Genomic DNA, 20,817 nt, shown 5'->3' with positions numbered 1-20,817 from the left:
GCACAAGCAGCAAGACAAAGTAAGTAAACAACAATGGAAAGATGCAAAAGGTTTCTATTAATCAGGGATAAAACTAGGACTACATGGGATTATCCTGGAATCTAGACATTCATCTGTGAATTAACATGCAGTTGACCCCACAATGGTTGGATTATTTACCACCAGTTTGACTGGTGGTAAATTTGACATCATTATATTCTTGTTTCTTTTCACTAATTTAAGACCTTGTAAAAACTATTATTATTGTTGTTATTATTACCCTTTCCTAAACCTTAACCTAAGTGTAGGCCACCGCTTAGCCTACTTTGTAGAGGTAGGCTAAGTGGTGGACATTGCTCTTGTCTTTATGTCTTTATGTATGTAATCTCGATTTTGTTCTTTGTTATGTCAAACGTGTGTATCGCATAAATTGCTCCTGGGTCGCAGCTCGCAAGACACATTTCAGTGTGATCTGACAATAAAGTAGTAGGCCTATATCATATAGGCCTACTACTATTTCACATCATTCCTCTTCTACGCTGGATTTGAACCTGGTTTCCTGTGCAAGTGCTGACATGTTACCTTTGAGGTAATAGCTCAGGGTTAAATTGAATCTTGGCCATCAGGTCAAGATTCGTGCCAGAGCCTGTGTCTGGGTGAGACATGACCTTTGACACAATCTCGATGTCTCAATAGAAGAGCAGGGAAACAATATACAACCAGACAAATTGTATTAGTTAGTAGCCTATATTGTATTAACATACTGTCCATTCTAGGTCATTATGACATTTTATTAATTAAAAGAAAAGGGGTTCCAAAATGTAAATTAGTTAATATCAAAATCAGTTTAGTCTGCTACTAGATTTGGATTATTATCACAAAACATAGGCCTACATTAACCACTTCAGCATTATACATTTCGGTGATTTGAAAATAGCAGCTCTACAAGCTCTACAAAGCTCACACAATGTGATGCATTGTGAACGTTTATACACTTGAAAACTTGAAATGGGACATTCTGCAAAATTAGTACTTTTACTTTTGGTACATTAAGTTAATTTTGATGCCAATACTTTTGTACTTTTACTCAAGTAAACCTTTAATTCAGGACTTTTACTTTGGTATTACATTTTGCTATTGGTATGAGTTTTTCTTTCTTTCTTTTTTTTTTTTTTACTAGTAAAAGTAAATGTGAGTAATTTTCCCACCACTGGATGAAATAAACTGCCCAAAAAAATACATACATAATAGCCTACACACTAGACATCCAAACGCTAGAGGACAGTGTTGGTTTGGTTTGTTAATGGTCTCATCCTTGGACCTTTGAACCGTGTGGGACTTCTCTCCGGTCCGACGACGATGATGGTCTTGATAGAAAATGAAAGTAATGGGTTGAGTTGAACGTGAAGGAGAGCCTGTCAGCTGTTCGTTATCGCTACTGATTCTCTACCGTACTGACACATGATAATCATCATTCACTATCGCATCTACCAGGACGTGCTGGCAACGAAATTACTTTTCCGGCTGTGACACTGTTCGGCATTTGTTGTTGTCGTGGTGGTGAAAGGCTAGTCAGGAGCAGGAAAAGTTGCTTTGCAAGTTGCTGATCCGGTCTGGGTCTAATACCGGATACGGAAACGTTTCTCGCACGTAATGTGTGCGTGTAAATGACCGGATACAGTGGGCGGGCTCTAGACCGGATCACACTGGTTGATTCGCAATAGAAACCAGGCTTCCCACGGGTGCTGCGCAAAGCCTGGCGAAGAAGCGAGGTTTGTCGGGAACAGGTTAGCTAGTTAGCTTAGTTAGCTAGCATATCCGACTCTCTTTTTTTCCCCTTCCTCCAAATGTAATCAGATGATCCCCCGCAGCAGCCAGAGACAACGGTTCCTCCGTCCCCGTGTCATCGTCACAATGCACCCGGCGTCAGTCTTCACCCCGTCTGACCACAGGGAGCACAGAGCCGGGGACAGACTCTAGTTGTCATCTAAATGCATGCAAGCAAAGAGTCCATAGCAGGTTGACGACTAGCCTCATCCATCCATCCAAGCGGCACCGGCCGTATCCTGCCAGTGTCAGTGGAAAAAGCAGCTGTCACCAAGGCGAGGAGCCGCAGAGAGGAGCAAACGGTCTGTCTGGTGGTTGGTTGGTTGTGGTAGGCATTATCTGTGTATTCAGTAGCCAGGGTTAAACCTCCACGATGGCTGCAGACCTGCAAGCAAAATACACCAAGTTGGCACAGGAGTATTCCAAGGTAAATGACGCTATACGTTCAATATCTCAGTGTTTCTCAAACTTTCAAATGTCAAGGTCTCCTCTTAACCCTGACAGTGTACAAATGGAACCAAATGAACCTCTCCTGTCATTTGTACACTGTCAGAGTTACAGACTTGTATGGGTCCATTTAGACCCCCCTAAATGAACAGAGTCCCACTTTGAGAACCACACACACACACACACACACACACACACACACACACACACACACGTTTGTGTTGCAGAGTTTTGTGGTCATTCATTGCATTGACTTACATTAATTCCATCTCCTGACCCTATAACTAACCACCCACAACACAACCATATGAATCTTCAGTATTATATATAATTTGGGGACAACAATTTTGGGCCCCAATTTGATATGCCTTCCTCAATTAACAGGCTTTCATAACCGACGTTTGTCCCCAAATGTGGCATAGGCTATGATGGCATTGGCAGGATCATACTTAATGATGACCTGGCAGGCAGGCATTGGCACTGGCAGACACAAGCTGTCATTGTTCTAATGTGATTTGTGCTACAGTACACTGAATGGAAGTTAGGTGAAAATATAATGGGTTGATTCATTAATCATTCACCACAACTTTTGGCTTTATAGCCCCTGTCTTTAGTCAGTGTTTGAGATCAAAAGTCCCTCTGTATGTAATGTCATTGCTGAATCAGCATTGAATGACTGCCATTGACGAGCAAAATTCCTACCTTGTGGTTACAGAACATTAAAACGTGTAGTGTTACTTTATGTTACTCTACTGGGCACACAGTGTTGCAGAAAATTGTGGACAATAACCTTTGTACGGGTACTTTTATTAAGTCACAATTTCAAATGTAAACAGGACGTTTTACAGGAAGACTTTAAGGCGAAAACGATGACACACAAAAAGTACGGAGGACTTGTAGCGTCGTGTTTCTGACTGTGTATTCAATTCAGCAAAAGACAGATCTGTATAATCGCTAGTCTTGCTTCTGACATGTGGGGGGAAAACATTGAACAGTAGTGTCATTTTGTGTGGACTACCACACTACTACACATTGTTTTTGTACCCTTTGTCACCGTCAGCTGACAACACGTGTGCTGCTGTTTCCTGGTCATCTTCTAGGCCTATAAATCTCCCTGTTAGCTGTGCACTAGTCCATATCCTGCCCAAGAACAGCTGACTCTTGTGTTTTTTACTCATGATTCTGCAACAATTCAGTGTAACCCCTACAAAACATGTAGTCGTACAGGAGGACACAGGAGATGAGTTATGAAAGCTATGAAAACCCTTGCAGGAATGAACGATAAAGATGACATCGTTTTTACATAATTTTCTTCGCTTAAGTTGACAGGTTGTTCAAGATATTATTTTCATAAACCTCATTTATGAATATATAAGTGCAGTGCAACATTTACCATTTACCATGTACATTTTAGCCTATTCTCTTTTATTCTTATTGCAGTAGGCCTAATGTGTGGTTCCCCCTATAACGTTTCTGTTATTATGTCAATTAGAAAGGGAAGCTTAATGAGTCTATATCCACAACTTTCCAACATCCCATCGTGCATTGCGCAGAATGTGCAGGCAGCTTCCGGCGCCGCAGCCGAGAGTGATCTACAAGCTCACAACGGTTGCATCTGCGACGCGACGTGAGCTTGTATGTCTGCTGTTAACCGGAAGTGTCCCGCAAATAATGCTACAGTAAATTCTCGCGGAAACAGGTGGATAAAGCTTGTTATAGTTATTAATAGACTTCTTGGCCATGCGCTCCAAAGCTGTCTCAGTCTCTACATGTCATGTTCTGTTTGTTGTTCTGTACAGCTTCGTGCCCAGAACCAGGTCCTGAAGAAGGGAGTGGTGGATGAACAGGCCAACTCCGCCTCACTCAAGGTAAATCTTCATCAACCACTTTCAACAATATTCTCCAGTAGCGCCGATCTACAGGACTCTATTGTCAGTCACAATTACAATACAGCTTAAGCTGTGGCAACATTGCAGGTCCTTTTCACTGCAAGCAATGTTGCTAGTGCTTAAAGCCTTCTCAACAGTGTGGACCCAAATATAAAGTACAATAAAAAATATTAAATGGTAGATTTGTGTGGTTTAGACCAGCGGCCCCCAAACCTTTTTGCTCAAGACCCCAAAAATACATTTGTGAAAATAGACGATCAACAAGCTTACAACGTGTCACGATGTGACGTGTTGTGAGCTTGTATATCTGCCATTTTAATTTTTTCGTTTTTTTTTCTCTTCTAATTCATGGCATTTCTTTGATTGTTGTATTTATTCATGAAATTATTAACTAGAAGCAGTGCTCTTCCGAGCACAGGTCTCCGCCAGGTCAGGTACGTTATTGTGGCCACCTGGTGTCGCTATAATAAGCCAATGTGAAAAGGGTGCCATGTGTTCTTCGGCCTTTAACAGCAATTGGGTGCTGCATGCATGATTTGAAGCATTTTGTTCCAAAAAAATGTTTTGCAAAGGTCGACCTGCTGGTGGCGCTTTAATAGGCCAATGTGAAAAGGGTTGCATTTGTTCCTTGACCAAGTGGGAATATGCTTACAAAATGTAACGGAAATCGCAAGCTGCGTTCGTGATTTGAGGCATTTTGTTGAAAACCGAGCAAGCCTGAAAAGTTTGGAAGGCAATATTAGCCAATTAGGAAGAGATATGAAATATCGGACAGATCCGTCTAGATCACGACTGTAGAGACACTGTACTGATTTGCTGATTTTTGGATAAAATCTGAAGGAGTAAAATCAAAAAATGTGTTTTACATAAGTTGGCCTTCTGGTAGCACTAATAAAAGGCAGATGTGAAAAATGCAGGACAAAGGTTTTTCCGTGGTCTCTAGGGAGTGTGTATACAACGTTTTACAGTCATTTGTGGGTTTTTGAAGATATTTTGAAATAAAAGATAAAGATGCTTTTTGTCGTGACCCATAAAAATGGGTCTGTGGGACGTGGGTTAGTCCCCGACCCAGTGTTTAGGAAACACTGGCTTGGACGGGTACAGTACATTAGCCCTGATATGTGTTGTTGCTTTCCCCACCTCAGGACCAGCTGAAACAGAGGGACCAGAGCCTAAGGAAGGTGGAGCAAGAGATGGACAGCCTGAGCTTCCGGAACCAGCAGCTAGCCAAGAGAGTGGAGCTGCTGCAGGAGGAGCTCACTGCCAGTGAAGCCAAGGGCAAAAAGGGCAAGGTAGGCTCAAGGAATGGCTAGCTACTGGTGCTGTCACGATTATGATATTTTACATGACGATTAATTGTCACTCAAATAATTGCAATTTAATTGTGTTTTTGTTGTTGACAATTATATTTATGTTTTTAGGCTTTGAAGTTGCACATGGCAGATATGACATACAAATCAATGACTGACATATTTGACAACTTTATACTTATACTTAAAATAACATGCTTGTAGATCAGCTATTTCCACTATTTTTGAAAATATTTAAAAATACATGAACATTTTTCAACATGGAAACGATTATGACGATTTCCCAAAAATAATTGCGCTAATGTAATGACAAGTAACTGCAATTATGTCAAATAATTGCGATTAGGTGATTATGTAATAATTGTAACAGGCCTACTGGAAAGACAGCTTGGAACGTCTTGTCTGATGCCACAACATTTATTTAGTATCGTAATTTGAGTGTCAGGTATGACCTGACGAAGATCCCATTTGGTTGTCACATCACAGGTTTACAGTTTAAAGTAAAGACGTGGGTGAAATTTGTTTTCCTGCAAAGTTCCCATCGTATCATTATTTCTTTAGAAGAAAGAAAAGGAAGAAGAGATTGGGGAGATCAAGCAAGAAAAATAAAGAACAAAATATATAGGTTGTAGCATGTAGAATGGATGGATTGACTTGGAGGTGACGATTAACATTTGGGTTTAAAAGGTCAAGCTTACAATCAAGGACAAGATCAAAAGGACATAATTAGTCATATCTTGGGAAAGAAAATAGTGTAGCAATAGCATGATGAAGTTTGATGTTTTGGATTCCTTGTGTGAAATTGGATAAAGTAATGTAATCCTTTGCGGACAGATAGACAAACTTGGTGGGAGTAGTCAGTAGGCTGCCGTGGCTGGATTGATACATGATTATTACATTTCTGGGGTTGAAAAGTAAATTCAATAATATCTGGTAGAAATCTTGACAGTTGCATAGTATTGGTCAGACGTATGCAACATACTGGGTGCTCTTTGTGGTTTCACACAAGTTGGGTACAAATGATCCCAGGAGATCTTACCATTTACTATGCAGTGTGCACCATGTTTTCTTTCTCGCCTCCAGAATAAAGGAGAGTCCCCGTCACAGCAAGGCCTGCAGACCCAAAATGTCTTCGATGAAGACCTGCAGAAAAAGATCCAGGAGAATGAGAGACTGCACATCCAGGTTGGCAGCTTATCCATTAACCACAATAGTAGATCACACCGCCTCGCATCGTGACACGTTGTGAGCTTGTCAAGCTGTTTTTGAAATATTTAACATTTTTGTTGAACAAAACATATATATATATATCTTGAAACTATGACATGCCCAAAATAGGGCCACAGTTTGCCATTATTAGCTCACTGAATGCAGAGCTAATGTGGAGTGTATCTGCTTGCAAACAGATGCACTCCACATTAATCACTGAGTGCATCTCTGCACGCTGGATGCGGGCTGGTGAAGCTGACACTGTGTTATAAATCTAAAATAGAGGTAACACTGTGTATTGATCACACACCAAAAGCCTGATATCTCCTGTGACCCAGGGGGATTCCCTCTTGGCCTAGCGATAGAGGTTTGGTTTCCCATGCTGGGGACCCCTGTTTGAATCTCAGGTATTAAAGGAAAAGTCCAGAATAAAACATATCATCCCCTTAATCAGCCTTTTATCACGTATGTACCGTACATACCTTGTATGATGGATTTCTGTTATAGTTGTCCCTGTTCCTACATCCCAGGACTCCTCCAGATCCCTCCCCACTGCCAAAACGGGGGTAAATGCAGTCCTCCAAAAGCGCTAATTTTCACCGCTGCAAAGTTACTTTTTTCTTCATAAATCATCTATTTATAGTTCCAAAAGACGTTGTAGCCCGCAGTTAATCCCCTAACAGCATTCCACATCCTGAAATGGCGATGTTTACATTCAGAGAAGAAGAATGAAGTCTCGTCCGTCTATATCTCAAGGACTCTTCGACACTAACTCTGGTGGGGCCCGGAATCGAACTGGGAACCTTTACGGGAACCCTCCGTGTTCTAATGACTCTACCCCTGAGCCACTGCCGACTAGAACTAAATCCAAATTTGTGGTCAAATTAAACTCTGGTGTCAGTAAATGTGTGTGACTGAAGTCTTTGCTTTGCGTTCCCTCCTGTCAGTTCTACGAGGCCGGTGAGCAGCACAGGAAGCAGGAGGCCGAGCTGAGGGCTCGATTGGAACAGCTTGAGAAAGACACTGAGCAGCACCAGGCCGTGGTGGACGGACTCACCACCAAGTACATGGAAACCATCGAGAGGCTACAGAGTGATAAGGCCCGCCTAGAGGTGAGGGGACTAGGGATGGGACGATAGGACAATTTCATGTCACGATTTTTGTGACCAAAAGAATTGTGATTTACGATATTATCGCGATATTTAAAATATCCCCAACCCCATACATTATCCTGGGGCGGAACGTTTGCCAAAGAATTGCAGTGAGCTTGTAGATCAGCAGATGCAATTCTTTAGGCAAAGAGATTTTTGTAGAGAATGAAAAAAAAAGACTGTATCAAGTACGTTATTTCCAGGTCCGTTTTACCAATTATAGAGGTTATAAATAGTACCGGATATGCAGCTCAGCAAATAAAAGGTGAATTGATCCCAGTGCATGATGGAGGATAATTTCATGATAAATGTAAATCTCCACGATACGATTATTGTGAGTTTTTGTCACGATAAACGATAATAACGATTATCGTCCCATCCTTACAGTAGGATGCTAGTGTCACATGCCGGAAATAGCTGATGCACAAGCTTACGATCTGTTGCATGGCGATGCGTTGTGAGCTTGGCGTCTCTGGTCGGTAAAAATCTCCTAGTGGCCGTTCCAGCCGCCGTTACCGTACGTCCTCCATTGGGTAAACAGAGCAACACTTGAATTTGATTTGCTATTGCCAGGACCATGTCATCCAAAAAGATAGAATATTTTCATGTTTTTGGACGACGTTCCTCCACCTACTTTTCGACTATTGCCTCATCGCCTGCTATCGCCGGTAGTTGCCGGGTCCAATAGCATAGACAAAATAATTAGTATATATCTATACTATAATTTTGCGAATGTCTGACTGAGTGAGTGAGTGAGTGAGTGTCTGTCTGTCCCAGCGTTTCTCCTCGGTGGCTGGAGCAATTGATCTGAAATCGCATCACCATCAGCATATGAACACACCTTGTATGGCGACTATCGTATCAAACTTATAATAGTCACCGAGAGGCTAAAATCGGAGAAATATATACCTGCCAGACGCGCTGTTCGTCATGATCATGAAATCACGGCTCCAGGGTACTCCGTTTGGTTCATTTATTAACGTTTAAAAACAGTTCATTTAATTGCATTCATTTAAAAGGAAATCATGACATTACGTTGTTTGTGTGCTTACGAGCGGTCAGCAAAGTGTGACTTCCCCGTTCACCCCCTCTCCATTCACTGAAACCCGCGGGCCCGTGAACAGCTGACTTTACTACTACGTGACTGACGTAGGCACGTAGCCACCAACACCACGTGACCGATTTGTGAATGGTGATAACAATGAAACCATAACGACTCATTCAAATTCATAATACCTGTCACCAACATTCCGGCCCCTAATTATTACATATAATTACACAGTAATAATTACCAATGAATCAATTCATAATGGGAAAACAATACATTACAATTTTCTTTGCCCTTTTTTCTCTTTTTCACATTTCTGGGCACTTTCTTTTGCGATTTTTTTGCGCAAGACGGTCGATCATAGTTCGTTAGTCCATTGCAGGTCTTGGTTCACTCTTCTTGAATCGACCCCCACCCCAAAATCAAGTCAATTGAAAGTCACGCAAAAGTCAAAGAAGTCAAAGCACTCCGATGTCTTGCAAAAGTCAATTAATCCGTATCCATGGAAACAAAGCGAAGCCTTCACGCTTCTGTCGACTCCTGAAGAAGGCAGATCTTGGACACAGGTCTGCAGAGAATGCTGGTCCGGGTCTTGATCCGGACCTGTCGCACAAGTCCATTCCTATCTGGCATTGTCTCTATAATCCTCCCAATGATCCAAGAATTCCGAGGTGCGGAGTCGTCCATTATGAGCACTATGTCTCCAGGGATAAAGTTCCGCTTGATCTTTGTCCACTTCTGTCTTTCCTGCAGTTGTGGCAGGTACTCCTTAATCCACCTTTTCCAGAATAGATCAGAGATGTATTGCACCTGCTTCCATTTCCGGCGTGCATAGCTGTCCTCCTTGTGAAACAGACCAGGTGGTAAGCTGGGCTTGACTTTAAGAAGCAGAAGATGATTGGGGGTTAAAGCCTCCAAGTCATTCGGGTCTGTGGATTCTTTAGTGAGAGGCCTACTGTTGAGGATTGATTCCACCTCGCAGAGTACTGTTTGGAGTCCCTCCTCATCCAAACTTTGTGTCCTCAAAGTGGAGTTAAGAATCTTTCTAATGGAACGGATCAACCTCTCCCAGGCTCCGCCGTGATGTGATCCGGTAGGAGGGTTAAAAGTCCACTTGATTCCTTTTGTTGAGAGCACATCGTTGATCTGCTCCAAGTTCCATCCTTCAATAGCTCGTTTAAGCTCACGCTCTGCACCGATGAAATTAGTGCCATTGTCAGAGCGCAGCTCTTTGATCTGTCCTCTTCTTGCAACGAAGCGCCGCAAGGCGTTGATGAACGAATCTGTGTCCAGAGATGAGGCAACTTCAATGTGCACAGCTCTTATTGTCAAACATGTGAAGATCACTCCATATCTTTTCACAAGACTCCTGCCACGCTTGATGTCAAATGGGCCAAAATAGTCAACTCCGACATAAGTGAACGGAGGTTCTCCTGTTGAAACTCTGTCACCAGGCAAGTCTGCCATTTGTTGTTGACCCGCAGCTCCCTGTAGCCGACGACAAATAACACATCTAGAAATGATCTTCCTTATGGCAACACCTGCAGCAGGGATCCAATAGCGCTGACGCAGCCTCGACAACATATGGTTCCTGCCACTGTGGCCAACTTCCTCGTGTATTTGGCGTAGGATGAGGTCTGATATGTGGAGATCTTTAGCAATTATGGCTGGATGTTTAGACTCTTCAGGCATGGCAGCCTTACTAAGTCGGCCTCCGACTCTCAACACACCTTCTTCCAGTAATGGACTGAGTCTGTAAATGTGACTGTTCCCTTTCACACACTCTCCCTTTTGGAGGCAGGAGAACTCTTCAGGGAACCTTCTTCTTTGACTGTACTTGATTATCTCCAGTTCAGCCTCTTTGATTTCTTCCAATGAGAGACATTTCTCCTTGTCGAGAACATCTTTGTGTCCCGTAGCCTTTGATGCTGGCTGAGAAGCACCTCCAGTGACTTCTCTCCTCTTCCTGTTATCACGAAGTAAGGTTCTGAGCCTCAGGATCCATGCCATCACTCTTGTGAGATGTCTCCAAGATGAGCTGCGGTTGATCAATCTTGTCACAGCGTCATCCTCCTCTTGCTCCACAGAGACAGTAGCAGCTGACACCTTAACCTCTGGGTCTTCAGGTGAAAGTTCTCCCAAGTGGTCTGGGTTAAGAGGCCATGTCTCCTCTGGCTGTATAAGAAATGGAGGTCCAGATATCCACGTGGCGTTCTTAAGGAACAGCTCTGCCTTCATGCCTCTGGAGGCAAGGTCTGCAGGATTGTGTGCTGTATTCACATACCTCCACTGTGAAGCATCGGACATCTTGAGGATCTCTGTTACTCTGTTCGCTACAAAGATGCGAAATCTTGACGATTCGTTCTTTATGTATTTCAGTACAGAAGTACTGTCTGACCAGAAAACACTGTCTTGCAGCTGCAGTCTTATTTCCTTCCTCCATAGCTTGTCCATGCGAGCTGCAACGACTGCTGCAGTCAACTCCATACGTGGGATCGTCACAGGCTTTAAGGGTGTCACCCTGGATTTTCCCATCACAAAGGCAATGTGAGTTTGAGACTGGTCATTGCGCAACAGCAGGTACGTGACAGTACCGTATCCCTCCTCACTTGCGTCAGCAAAGTGATGCAACTGGGCGCTGGTTGCTTCTCCAAAGTTGTCTGGTTTTAAACATCGTCTGATGCTGAAGCCCTCCAACAGGTGTAACTCCTTGAGCCAGTCAGCCCACTCCTGTGCCACAGATGTTGGTATGACATCGTCCCATCCTAGTCCCTTCCGGCATAAGTCTTGAATAATCCTCTTGGCTGTGAAAACCACAGGGGACAAGATTCCAAGGGGGTCATAGAAAGAGCTGACAGTAGAAAGGATTCCTCTACGTGTCAGTGGTTTGTCCTGAAAGGTTATACTGAACTTAAAGGTGTCTGATTGGACACACCAACGCACTCCCAGTGCCCGCTCAACTGGTAGGATGTCGTTGTCCAAATCCAGGTCTTTGACCTCCTTTGCTCTTTCCTCCTCTGGTATCGCTGCCAGCACACGGCGACTGTTACTCAGCCATTTTGTTAAACGGAAGCCTCCCATGGAGCAGAGGTTTACCAAGTCCTGGTAAAGGGATATGGCTTCATTCTCTGAGGCTATGGAAGCAAGGCAGTCGTCAACATAGAAACTGTGCATGATGGTCTCGAACGCCTGCTGGCTGAAGAGCTGTTTGTTATCTTCGGCGCACTTTCGGAGAGCGAAATTAGCGCAGCTTGGTGATGATGTCGCGCCAAACAAATGGACAACCATCCGGTATTGCACCATTTGTTGACTGAAGTCCCCATTGGGCCACCAGAGGAATCGAAGCAAGTCTGCATCTGCTTCTGGCACTCGAACTTGATGGAACATGGCCTCAATGTCAGACATTAGGACAATGGGCTCCATCCTAAACCTGGTCAAGACTCCAACCAACCCGCTTGTCAGGTCCGGTCCTTGCAAGAGATGTGCATTGAGCGATGCACCTTGAAATGATGCTGCACAATCAAAGACCACACGGATCTTTCCTTTCTTGGGATGGTATACCCCGTGATGAGGGATATACCAAACCTTACCGTCACTTCGCTCCAGTCCTGTAGTTGGCACTCTCTCAGCGTATCCACTGGAAATCAGGTTTTCCATAAATGCAGTGTAGTCCTTATGGAAGGATGCATCCCTGCTGAACCTCCTCTTCAGGTTGAGGGTGCGTTGCTCAGCAACTTTACGATTGTTGGGCATGATTATAGTTTTATCCTTCAGTGGCAATCCAACAACGTAATGGCCGTCAACCATTTCCACAGTTTCAGCAGTCATTTCCAGAAATCTACGATCCTCCCTTGACTGCCCTTGCAGTTCATCCTGGCTGTTTTCAGGGAAATCTGTCTTGAATTGTTGGTTCCAGAGCTCATCGAGGGTGACAGCAGAGATTCTGTTAATGGTGATAGCGGACTGAGAAACAGGATCATCACTGCAGTATTCTCCAAGTGGTCCATTTACAGTCCATCCGAGCATTGTCTTGACCGCATATGGCCCTCCATCAACGCTTCGGATGACTTCCAGGGGTTCCAAGGCTTTAGGAACATTCAGGCCAATCAACATCTCCACATCCGCATCTATCTGTGGCAGATAGACATGCTTCAGATGAGGCCATTTTTTCAGATCTTGCTGTCGTGGGATGTTCCTTCTGTTAACAGGCATCTGATGTTGTGTGAAGACCTTGGGCAAATCACAGTACCAGTCACTGTCCAATCCAGCGACTTCCAGGTCGGATGCAATGCGACTGTCAACCACCTTTTCTTGGCCCATGGTACGTAAAAGGATCCTTGTTTTCCTCCCAGAGAGTCCCAGTTTATCCATCAGACCAGTCGTGCAGAAGGATGCTGAACTCCCTGGGTCCAGAAAGGCATAGGTCTCCACTGACCTTTGACCTTTACTCGATTTAACCTTAACTGGTACGATGGCAAGTTTACATTCTTGATCACCGGCCCCAGTAAGACCACCGGTTTGGATTTCAACTAGAGCTCGGTCCACTGCTCTGTCTGAGTTGCTCCTGCCTTTCTCTGCATCACCATTCTCCTTAAAGTGGATGTGAAGTAGGCTAGGGTGTCGTGAGCCACATGTCTTGCAAGACAGACGTTCCCTGCATTCTCTGCTGATGTGCCCAATGCACAGGCAGCCAAAGCAAACTCCATTCCTTTTCAGGAACTCCATCTTCTCACTGTGAGCTCTACTCTCCAATAGAGTGCACGACTCCAGTTTGTGTCCATCATTTTTGCAGAAAAGGCAAGTCTTCCTATGGTTTTCCTTAAGAGCTTCTCTTTCAACAGTTGCAAAGGTTGTGGCAAAGCTGCTCCCTCTAGCCTGAAGACGAGGTACAGGTTTAGCTCTGCCACTTTCTTTGAAAGCCCCCATCGTTGGAGCGTCTTGTATGTCTCCAAATACAGGGTCTGTAGCGATTCTCACTTCACGCTCAATAAAGTTCACAATATCAGCAAACATAGCTCTTTTGCGAAGTCTTTCTTGGATGTTACATGCTTCTGTTCGCCACTTGTCCCTTAACTTGTAGGGCAGCTTCTTGATCACAGCGAGCATGTTTGCAGATGTATTCAGGTCACATAAGTCGTAGACATCTTTCATGGCATTGCAGCATCCGCGTAAGAATAAGCTATACGCTTGCAAGGCTTTCCCATCCTCTGACTTGATTGCTGGCCATGCAAAGATTTTGTCCATATAGGCAGATGCTATGACGTGCTCATTTCCAAAGTGCTCCTGGAGTAAAGCTTTTGCCGTAGCATATCCAGTGCCGTCAGTCATGTGTTGGCAGCTTCTGACTAACTGTTGAGGCTGCCCCCTGGTGTATTGCTCCAGGTAGTGCAGGAGATCAACAGTATTGTCAGTCCTCCCTTCTATGGTCTGCTCAAATGACTGCACAAAAGCATGGTACTGCAGAGGGTCACCGTCGAATAGTTGGACGTCTCTTTTAGGTAGCGAAGCAATGCATTGCTGGTGCACCAACATTGCAGTTATTTCGTTTTGCTTTTGCATTATAGACATAATGTTGTTCTGTTCAGTGCTGGCGTTCCTAGAAAAAGATTGCATGTCTTTGTACAGGGACAATGGAGGCCCCGTAACCTTTGGGACCATGCTCTGTTTCTGTGGAAGAGCTAAGTGCTCTGTAGCATAATTTGGTACTGCCCTCCGAGTCTGTGTGAGTGCTGAGGGTTTCTGGAGATGTCTGGCTCTCTCAGGCTGCCTTTGTTTTGGCCTTGTGCCTCCAACACCTGCAGGTTGTCCCCTTCCATCCTTATATGGTACAAATGTCTCTGCATTAATGTTGAGGCCCTTTTCAAAATAGGATTCCATTCCATCCAATTTATGAGAAGCAGCACTCCTCACTCCTGACTGAGAGGTTCTCAAAACGTTCAGTTTTGCCGCCGATGCGGCTATGTCTGCGTCCAGTTCAAGTTGTTCCTTTTGTTTTCTTATTTGAGCTTCCTGTTCCTCAAGGGCATGTTTCTGTTGAAGCAACTTTTGTCGAGCCCTCAAAGCGGCCATTTCAGCCTCTGCTTTGATGCACGCAGATGCAGTCGAGGAAACTTTTGATCGTATAGATTTTGTGCCACGATTTTTGCTGCTCTGGTTTGATATGCTGTCAATTGGTCTAATATCCTCCTGAGCATCATGCACATGTTGTGGCTGAGGCACAATCACCTCCACAACTTCCACGCCACCATATTCTACATTTTCCTCTGGAGAAACATTATAGACCTGGTGTGACTGCGACACATGCATTTCCACATTTCCTACAACAGGTTCTCCATTTTCCTCATCAGCAGCCCCATAGACAGGGTGTAACTGAAGCACAGGCATTTCCACAATTTCCAAACCATGTTCTCCATTTTTCTCCTCAGCAGGCTCATGCTGCTGAGCACCTTCAGAAGGCTTGTTGTGAGCCTCTAGCTGAGGTCCTCTGTTTATTGAGAACCAAGCATCAACGTCCTTAATGAAAACATTTTTATATTTATTGACCTTGGAAAACCATTCATTTTGCTTTTCATATTCCTCATTTGGAATCAGAGGCATTAAGGAATCATGCAGTGCATTGGAATCATCAGACAATTGCATCAACACATCAAGTTGTCCTTTAACCAGTGAAACATTTTTCTCATCTTTCATGAGTTCTTTGGTAGAGGTTATCAGAGCCTTTATTTCATCCACTTTCTTTTTGCGTTCCTTTTGAATTGATTCAATTTTATTTCCAAGGGCCTTTTCAGTGAGCATTATTTTCCTTTTTTCCATGTATTGTTTCCCAACATTTGAACCAACATTTGTTCCACTCATTTTGAATGCACAGCGAAATGATCACAATGAGAATCAATCCAAAGCAAAGCCAGCCAGAATACATAGAACAGCCACAGCGATCGGCGACAGCACAGCAAAGCAGCGCACGTTAATTTGTTTGTTGCACACAATACAAGCTTGGCCCGGCGGGCCGCGCAGACGTCCAGCATTCAACACAATGACATTTTCTACTCAGCGGCAGAAACGGCTCCAAACGAACCAACTTAGTTCAACAACAGAACGCAACAGGTTTGTGTAACATTACCGATGGTCCATTGATGCGCTCCGGTCCTTTGTGTGTCGGTGACTCGGTGCGTGCGTGCATGCGTGCGTGCCGTGCATGCGATCGGATCATTCCATTGTTTGCATATCCATGCATTGATCGCTTGTTCCGCGTCCAATGCGTGACTTTTCGGGTCCTTCCGTGGCTTCAATCCTTCCGTTTGTGTCACGTTTTGCTGACAAATGTATGGCGACTATCGTATCAAACTTATAATAGTCACCGAGAGGCTAAAATCGGAGAAATATATACCTGCCAGACGCGCTGTTCGTCATGATCATGAAATCACGGCTCCAGGGTACTCCGTTTGGTTCATTTATTAACGTTTAAAAACAGTTCATTTAATTGCATTCATTTAAAAGGAAATCATGACATTACGTTGTTTGTGTGCTTACGAGCGGTCAGCAAAGTGTGACTTCCCCGTTCACCCCCTCTCCATTCACTGAAACCCGCGGGCCCGTGAACAGCTGACTTTACTACTACGTGACTGACGTAGGCACGTAGCCACCAACACCACGTGACCGATTTGTGAATGGTGATAACAATGAAACCATAACGACTCATTCAAATTCATAATACCTGTCACCAACACACCTGACAGAACTGTGAAGCCCGTTTGTCACTTTCACAAATCGTATGCTGTATAATAGCATTTTTATGGTGTATCTATATCTATTTAGCCTACAGTACCTTTTGTGACCACACATGTTAAGGGAGGGGCGCTGTTGTTCAGGCCATGCACAATCACACACAAACCCACACACACACACACACACACACACACACACACACGGGGGGGGGGGGGGGGGGGGGGGGGGCCCTGTTACAGATGTTGTCCAAAATCATGCAGATCGGTACACAGTATCTCTGTAGCCGTTAAATGGAACGGGTATTTCTTACATTGATGCTCCTACATATTAGCATGCAAGCACCAGTTAAAGTTACTTTCCATCCCTCATATACTGTGTGCACAGTGCACATCCCATAATCCACACACTGCACATCATTTCGGAGCTCATATCTTTGAACGGGTAAGGGCTAGTTAAATATGATTTGTGCTCTGTAACTAATCCATAACAAGCGATTTGACTGGATTTTAGCATGATGGTGTATAATTATAGCGTAATGTGTGTGTATATTCTGTCCTCTGGAAGGTGAAATCCCAGACTCTTGAGAGGGAATCCAAAGAGTGCAGAATGCGAACAGAAGAGTGGTGAGTGCTTCCTTCATTTCCTCATTCTCTGGTCATATTGTTACTCTGACCCATTTATGTATTATTCTAATGGTATCCCGATTTTATTGAAAACAAAGCACATAGATCTGTCCGTCTATCTATTTATTTAAACTATCTAAACTATCTGAACTATCTATCTAAACTAATGTATCTCAATCAATAAGACAATGATACAGGTCATATTAACCCCACAGAAAGTTGAGGTTATGTGTATATCTGTGACCAAATGGGTGCATGATAAAATAATTAGTGATGCTGATGAAAAGATTATTTATTATTATTTATACATAGGGGAGCTTGACTTCCATTGTGCAGATAATACATTTCTCAATCGTTTGGCTCAAATGAACCACAGTAAAGCAGTCTAACAATAAGGACTTATTGTTTACTAGTATTTGTTTCTAAGCAGCCCTCTCTCTGCTCCCGTTTGAGTGTTTATCATATTCCTACCGTGTCATTGCGGGCTGACAATGAAAACGAGGTGAAATGTAATAAACTTTGGTAATGATGTGGTTTGGAGATGGGGGAGGCTGTTGGCAGTAATGTCTATTGATGTGTGGTTATTGGCCCTTTATGTCTCTGTTCTCTACTGCGTCTTCTACCGCACCGTCCGTGCACAATAAAATATTGTTAATGTATCCATTTGTAATATGGGTCCATTTGGTTCCATTCGTACACACTCAAGAGTTACAAATGAACACTTGAGGATGTGATTGCGTGTTTGTACTTTGTTGTCATGTTGTCGTGGTGGTTCCTGCAGCCAGCAGCAGCTGAAGAGGTGCCAGTCGGAGCTGAACAGACAGGTGAAACAGAGCAGCAGTGTCATCCAGGAGAAAGTGCCCTTCAATGACACCAGTGAGTGTTTGAATGACATCCATTTAGATACAAAACAATAGCAAAACAAGTCTGACAACAAACTACTTCCCATTAGGATTCTCAGAGCTGATCAGTTACCGTAATCGTTTTTCTTTGCGCGTTTTCAAACATCGCTAACTAATATGAAGAAGACAGGATCTAGTAACGGATGGTGTGGCTTCCCTGAGAATCTCTTGACTTTGATTACTTCATATTGATGATATTCTTCTTCTTCTTCTTCTTCTTATTCTAAATACGAGTGGAGGACAGATACACATTTTCTTCTAGATGGATCGACCCTTAGGCGTAGCTGTTTAGAAGTGGCTAATCTGACAACCGCCTGGACAGATGAGCGCTAAATGTCTTGATGCACACTGCCAGTAGGCGAAGGAAGTGACTCCCTGATTCTTCACATATCGTCAATATTGATTTACTTGAATATTTACTGAATTAAAAAATAATAAATTAAAAGAATCTATACTAGAAGTCAATGGCGGTCGAATCAGGCTGAAACTTCGAGAATGACGTCATAATAGCCTACTGACGTCATAGACTGACCACGCACCATGTCGTACGAGGTACAGTACACGTGAAAGCAACGCCGCTATTGGACCCCGTCTTGTTGAATGAATGACGTAGAGAGGTTTCCTCTCATCTTGGACGTCCCCCCCCCCAAAACCATGAACCCAGAACTCTGCACAAGAACCTCTAAAATGCAACGACCTCCCAGAATAATTCTATGCGTGGCCGTTGTGTTAAAGTGGTCTAGCTAAATTATTAGTGTGGTTGCCCAACAGGGCAACACACTGTAGTCCTGGGGAAACTTTATTCTAGATAAACTTTATTTGTGAACAGGTTTTTATCGTGAATCAGATGAAATTGGAAATTGGTGGAAAAACATTTGGGAGTGGTGCTTTCTTCTCTTTTCTAGTTTTGTGCATTCTCAGTTTTATGTGTAACTTTATTAATCCAAGTGATGAAAAAACAGAACATAGTGACTCCACTGATTCCATTGTAGTGAACAGCGTAATATGAGACTATCATATAATAATTTCATATAGTAATTTCGCATAGAGGGTAAAAATACATTGAGTTGTTGTAATTCATATAGCAAGGTTTAGCAAATTCAGAGTAAGGTTTAGCTCAAGTCTAACAAGTCTAACAGATGGTCTTTCCTCTTGTCTTCTCCAGAATTGAGTGTTTACAACAGCCTAAATGTTCCACCACACAACCGAAGACATCAGGTGAGTGAGGATTTCCACGCAGATTTTTTTGTTTGAAAGCTGTGAACAGCGTGCACACACGTGGTGCATGATCTAGGCATGGCCGTGCGTGATCCGTGCACTATGAATTACATGGAAGTCTATGGAGACTTGTGGCAGCCTGGAACTTCAAAGAGATTTTAAGGTGGCAACAGTTGTGTTAACATGTGATGTGAGTGGGCAGTCTGTTGAGACTTCAGGAGTTGTGTGCTCTTCCTTTTGAATTCAGCTGAAGGCTCGGGACGTGGCGGCTCAAGCATTAGGACTCGTACAAGACCTGGTGGCGGCTCTGTTGAACTTCCATTCCTACACCGAACAGAGAGTACACATCTATCCGCTGGACTCCTCCATTGAGCCCATCTCCCCTCTCAACCAGAAGGCAAGACCACTTTTAACACAAAAAAACCCCCACACATGGACATTTAGTCATATTCCATTTCTACACGTTTATTACCAGTGGTGTAAAGTAACTAAGTACATTTACTTAAGTACAGTATTTAAGTGCAATTATGAGGTATTTGTACTTCACTTGAGTATTTACAATTTCCAATATTTTTTCTTCTACTCCTCTACATCTCAGAGGCAAATACTGTACTTTTACTTCACTACAATTGTATACCTAGGCTATTTGAAAATAGACGATCTACAAGCTCACAACACGTCGCAACGCGTTGCGAGCTTGTAGATCTGCTATTTTCAAACATTTTGTTTCAAACATTTGTTTACTTTTGGTACTTTAAGTTCATTTTGTTCTCTTAATTACATTTTGATACCAATACTTTTGTACTTTTACTTGAATTCCAGACTTTTACTTGTAAGGGTGCCCTCACACCAAAATACCTATGAGAGTGGAAGCCGCGTTCTGCCAATGCATTTCAATGAGAGTGAAGCGGTTTCATGCCAGCAGAGAATTTCTGCAAAAAACGCTTCCCGCTTCCTTATCATTGAAATGCATTGGCGGAACGCGGATTCCACTCTCATAGGTATTTTGGTGTGAGGGCACCCTAACAGAGTATTTCTACATTGCAGTATTGATACTTTACTTGTAAAACATTCAAGTACTTTTTCCACAACTGTTTATTACGTTCATGTCATTTTCAATGACACAAGTACTACAATAAGTAGTACGGTAAGTAACACAGTAAGTAATACAATGAACGGTTCTGCATATAACTGTGTGCATACAGAGTACATCAACAAAAAGTCTGCATATTGTCTGGCTGCACAGGCATTATTCTTCCCCAAATACTCATTCTTGCCCTTTATCCAGTTTTCCCAGTACTTGCATGAGAATGCAGCCTATGTGCGCCCTCTGGAGGACGGCTTGCTGCAACTACACCAGAGCATTACAGAGGACACAGTTACCATGCTTGTGAGTGAAGTCTTTCTTTCTTCTGTCCCCCCCCCCCCCCACCCAATATGCAGTGACCTTCTAGTAGGCACTTGTTGTTTATTGACTTGTGCTCCTTTG

At 43.4% G+C, this 20,817-nt stretch overlaps 1 protein-coding gene across 1 annotated transcript in view; it reads left to right on the top strand.

Moving 5' to 3' along the window:
• The first annotated feature begins 1,287 nt into the window (after positions 1 to 1,287).
• Positions 1,288 to 20,817, top strand: part of ppp1r21 (protein phosphatase 1, regulatory subunit 21) — a 41,515-nt gene continuing 21,985 nt past the window's right edge. The window contains exons 1-10 of the mRNA XM_080739824.1: positions 1,288 to 2,233; positions 4,053 to 4,121; positions 5,288 to 5,434; positions 6,536 to 6,637; positions 7,609 to 7,773; positions 17,150 to 17,208; positions 17,990 to 18,084; positions 19,276 to 19,328; positions 19,576 to 19,725; positions 20,617 to 20,718. Of these exons, the coding sequence (XP_080595950.1) occupies positions 2,180 to 2,233; positions 4,053 to 4,121; positions 5,288 to 5,434; positions 6,536 to 6,637; positions 7,609 to 7,773; positions 17,150 to 17,208; positions 17,990 to 18,084; positions 19,276 to 19,328; positions 19,576 to 19,725; positions 20,617 to 20,718 (996 nt within the window). The 5' untranslated portion in view covers positions 1,288 to 2,179. The remainder of the gene's footprint in view (positions 2,234 to 4,052; positions 4,122 to 5,287; positions 5,435 to 6,535; positions 6,638 to 7,608; positions 7,774 to 17,149; positions 17,209 to 17,989; positions 18,085 to 19,275; positions 19,329 to 19,575; positions 19,726 to 20,616; positions 20,719 to 20,817) is intronic.

Source organism: Nannobrachium achirus, assembly GCF_963921795.1.
Source record: "Nannobrachium achirus genome assembly, chromosome: 13".
NCBI classification, from domain to species: Eukaryota; Metazoa; Chordata; class Actinopteri; order Myctophiformes; family Myctophidae; genus Nannobrachium; species Nannobrachium achirus.
The sequence above is the reverse complement of the archived record's forward strand: the minus strand, read 5'-3'. Positions and strand labels throughout refer to the sequence as shown.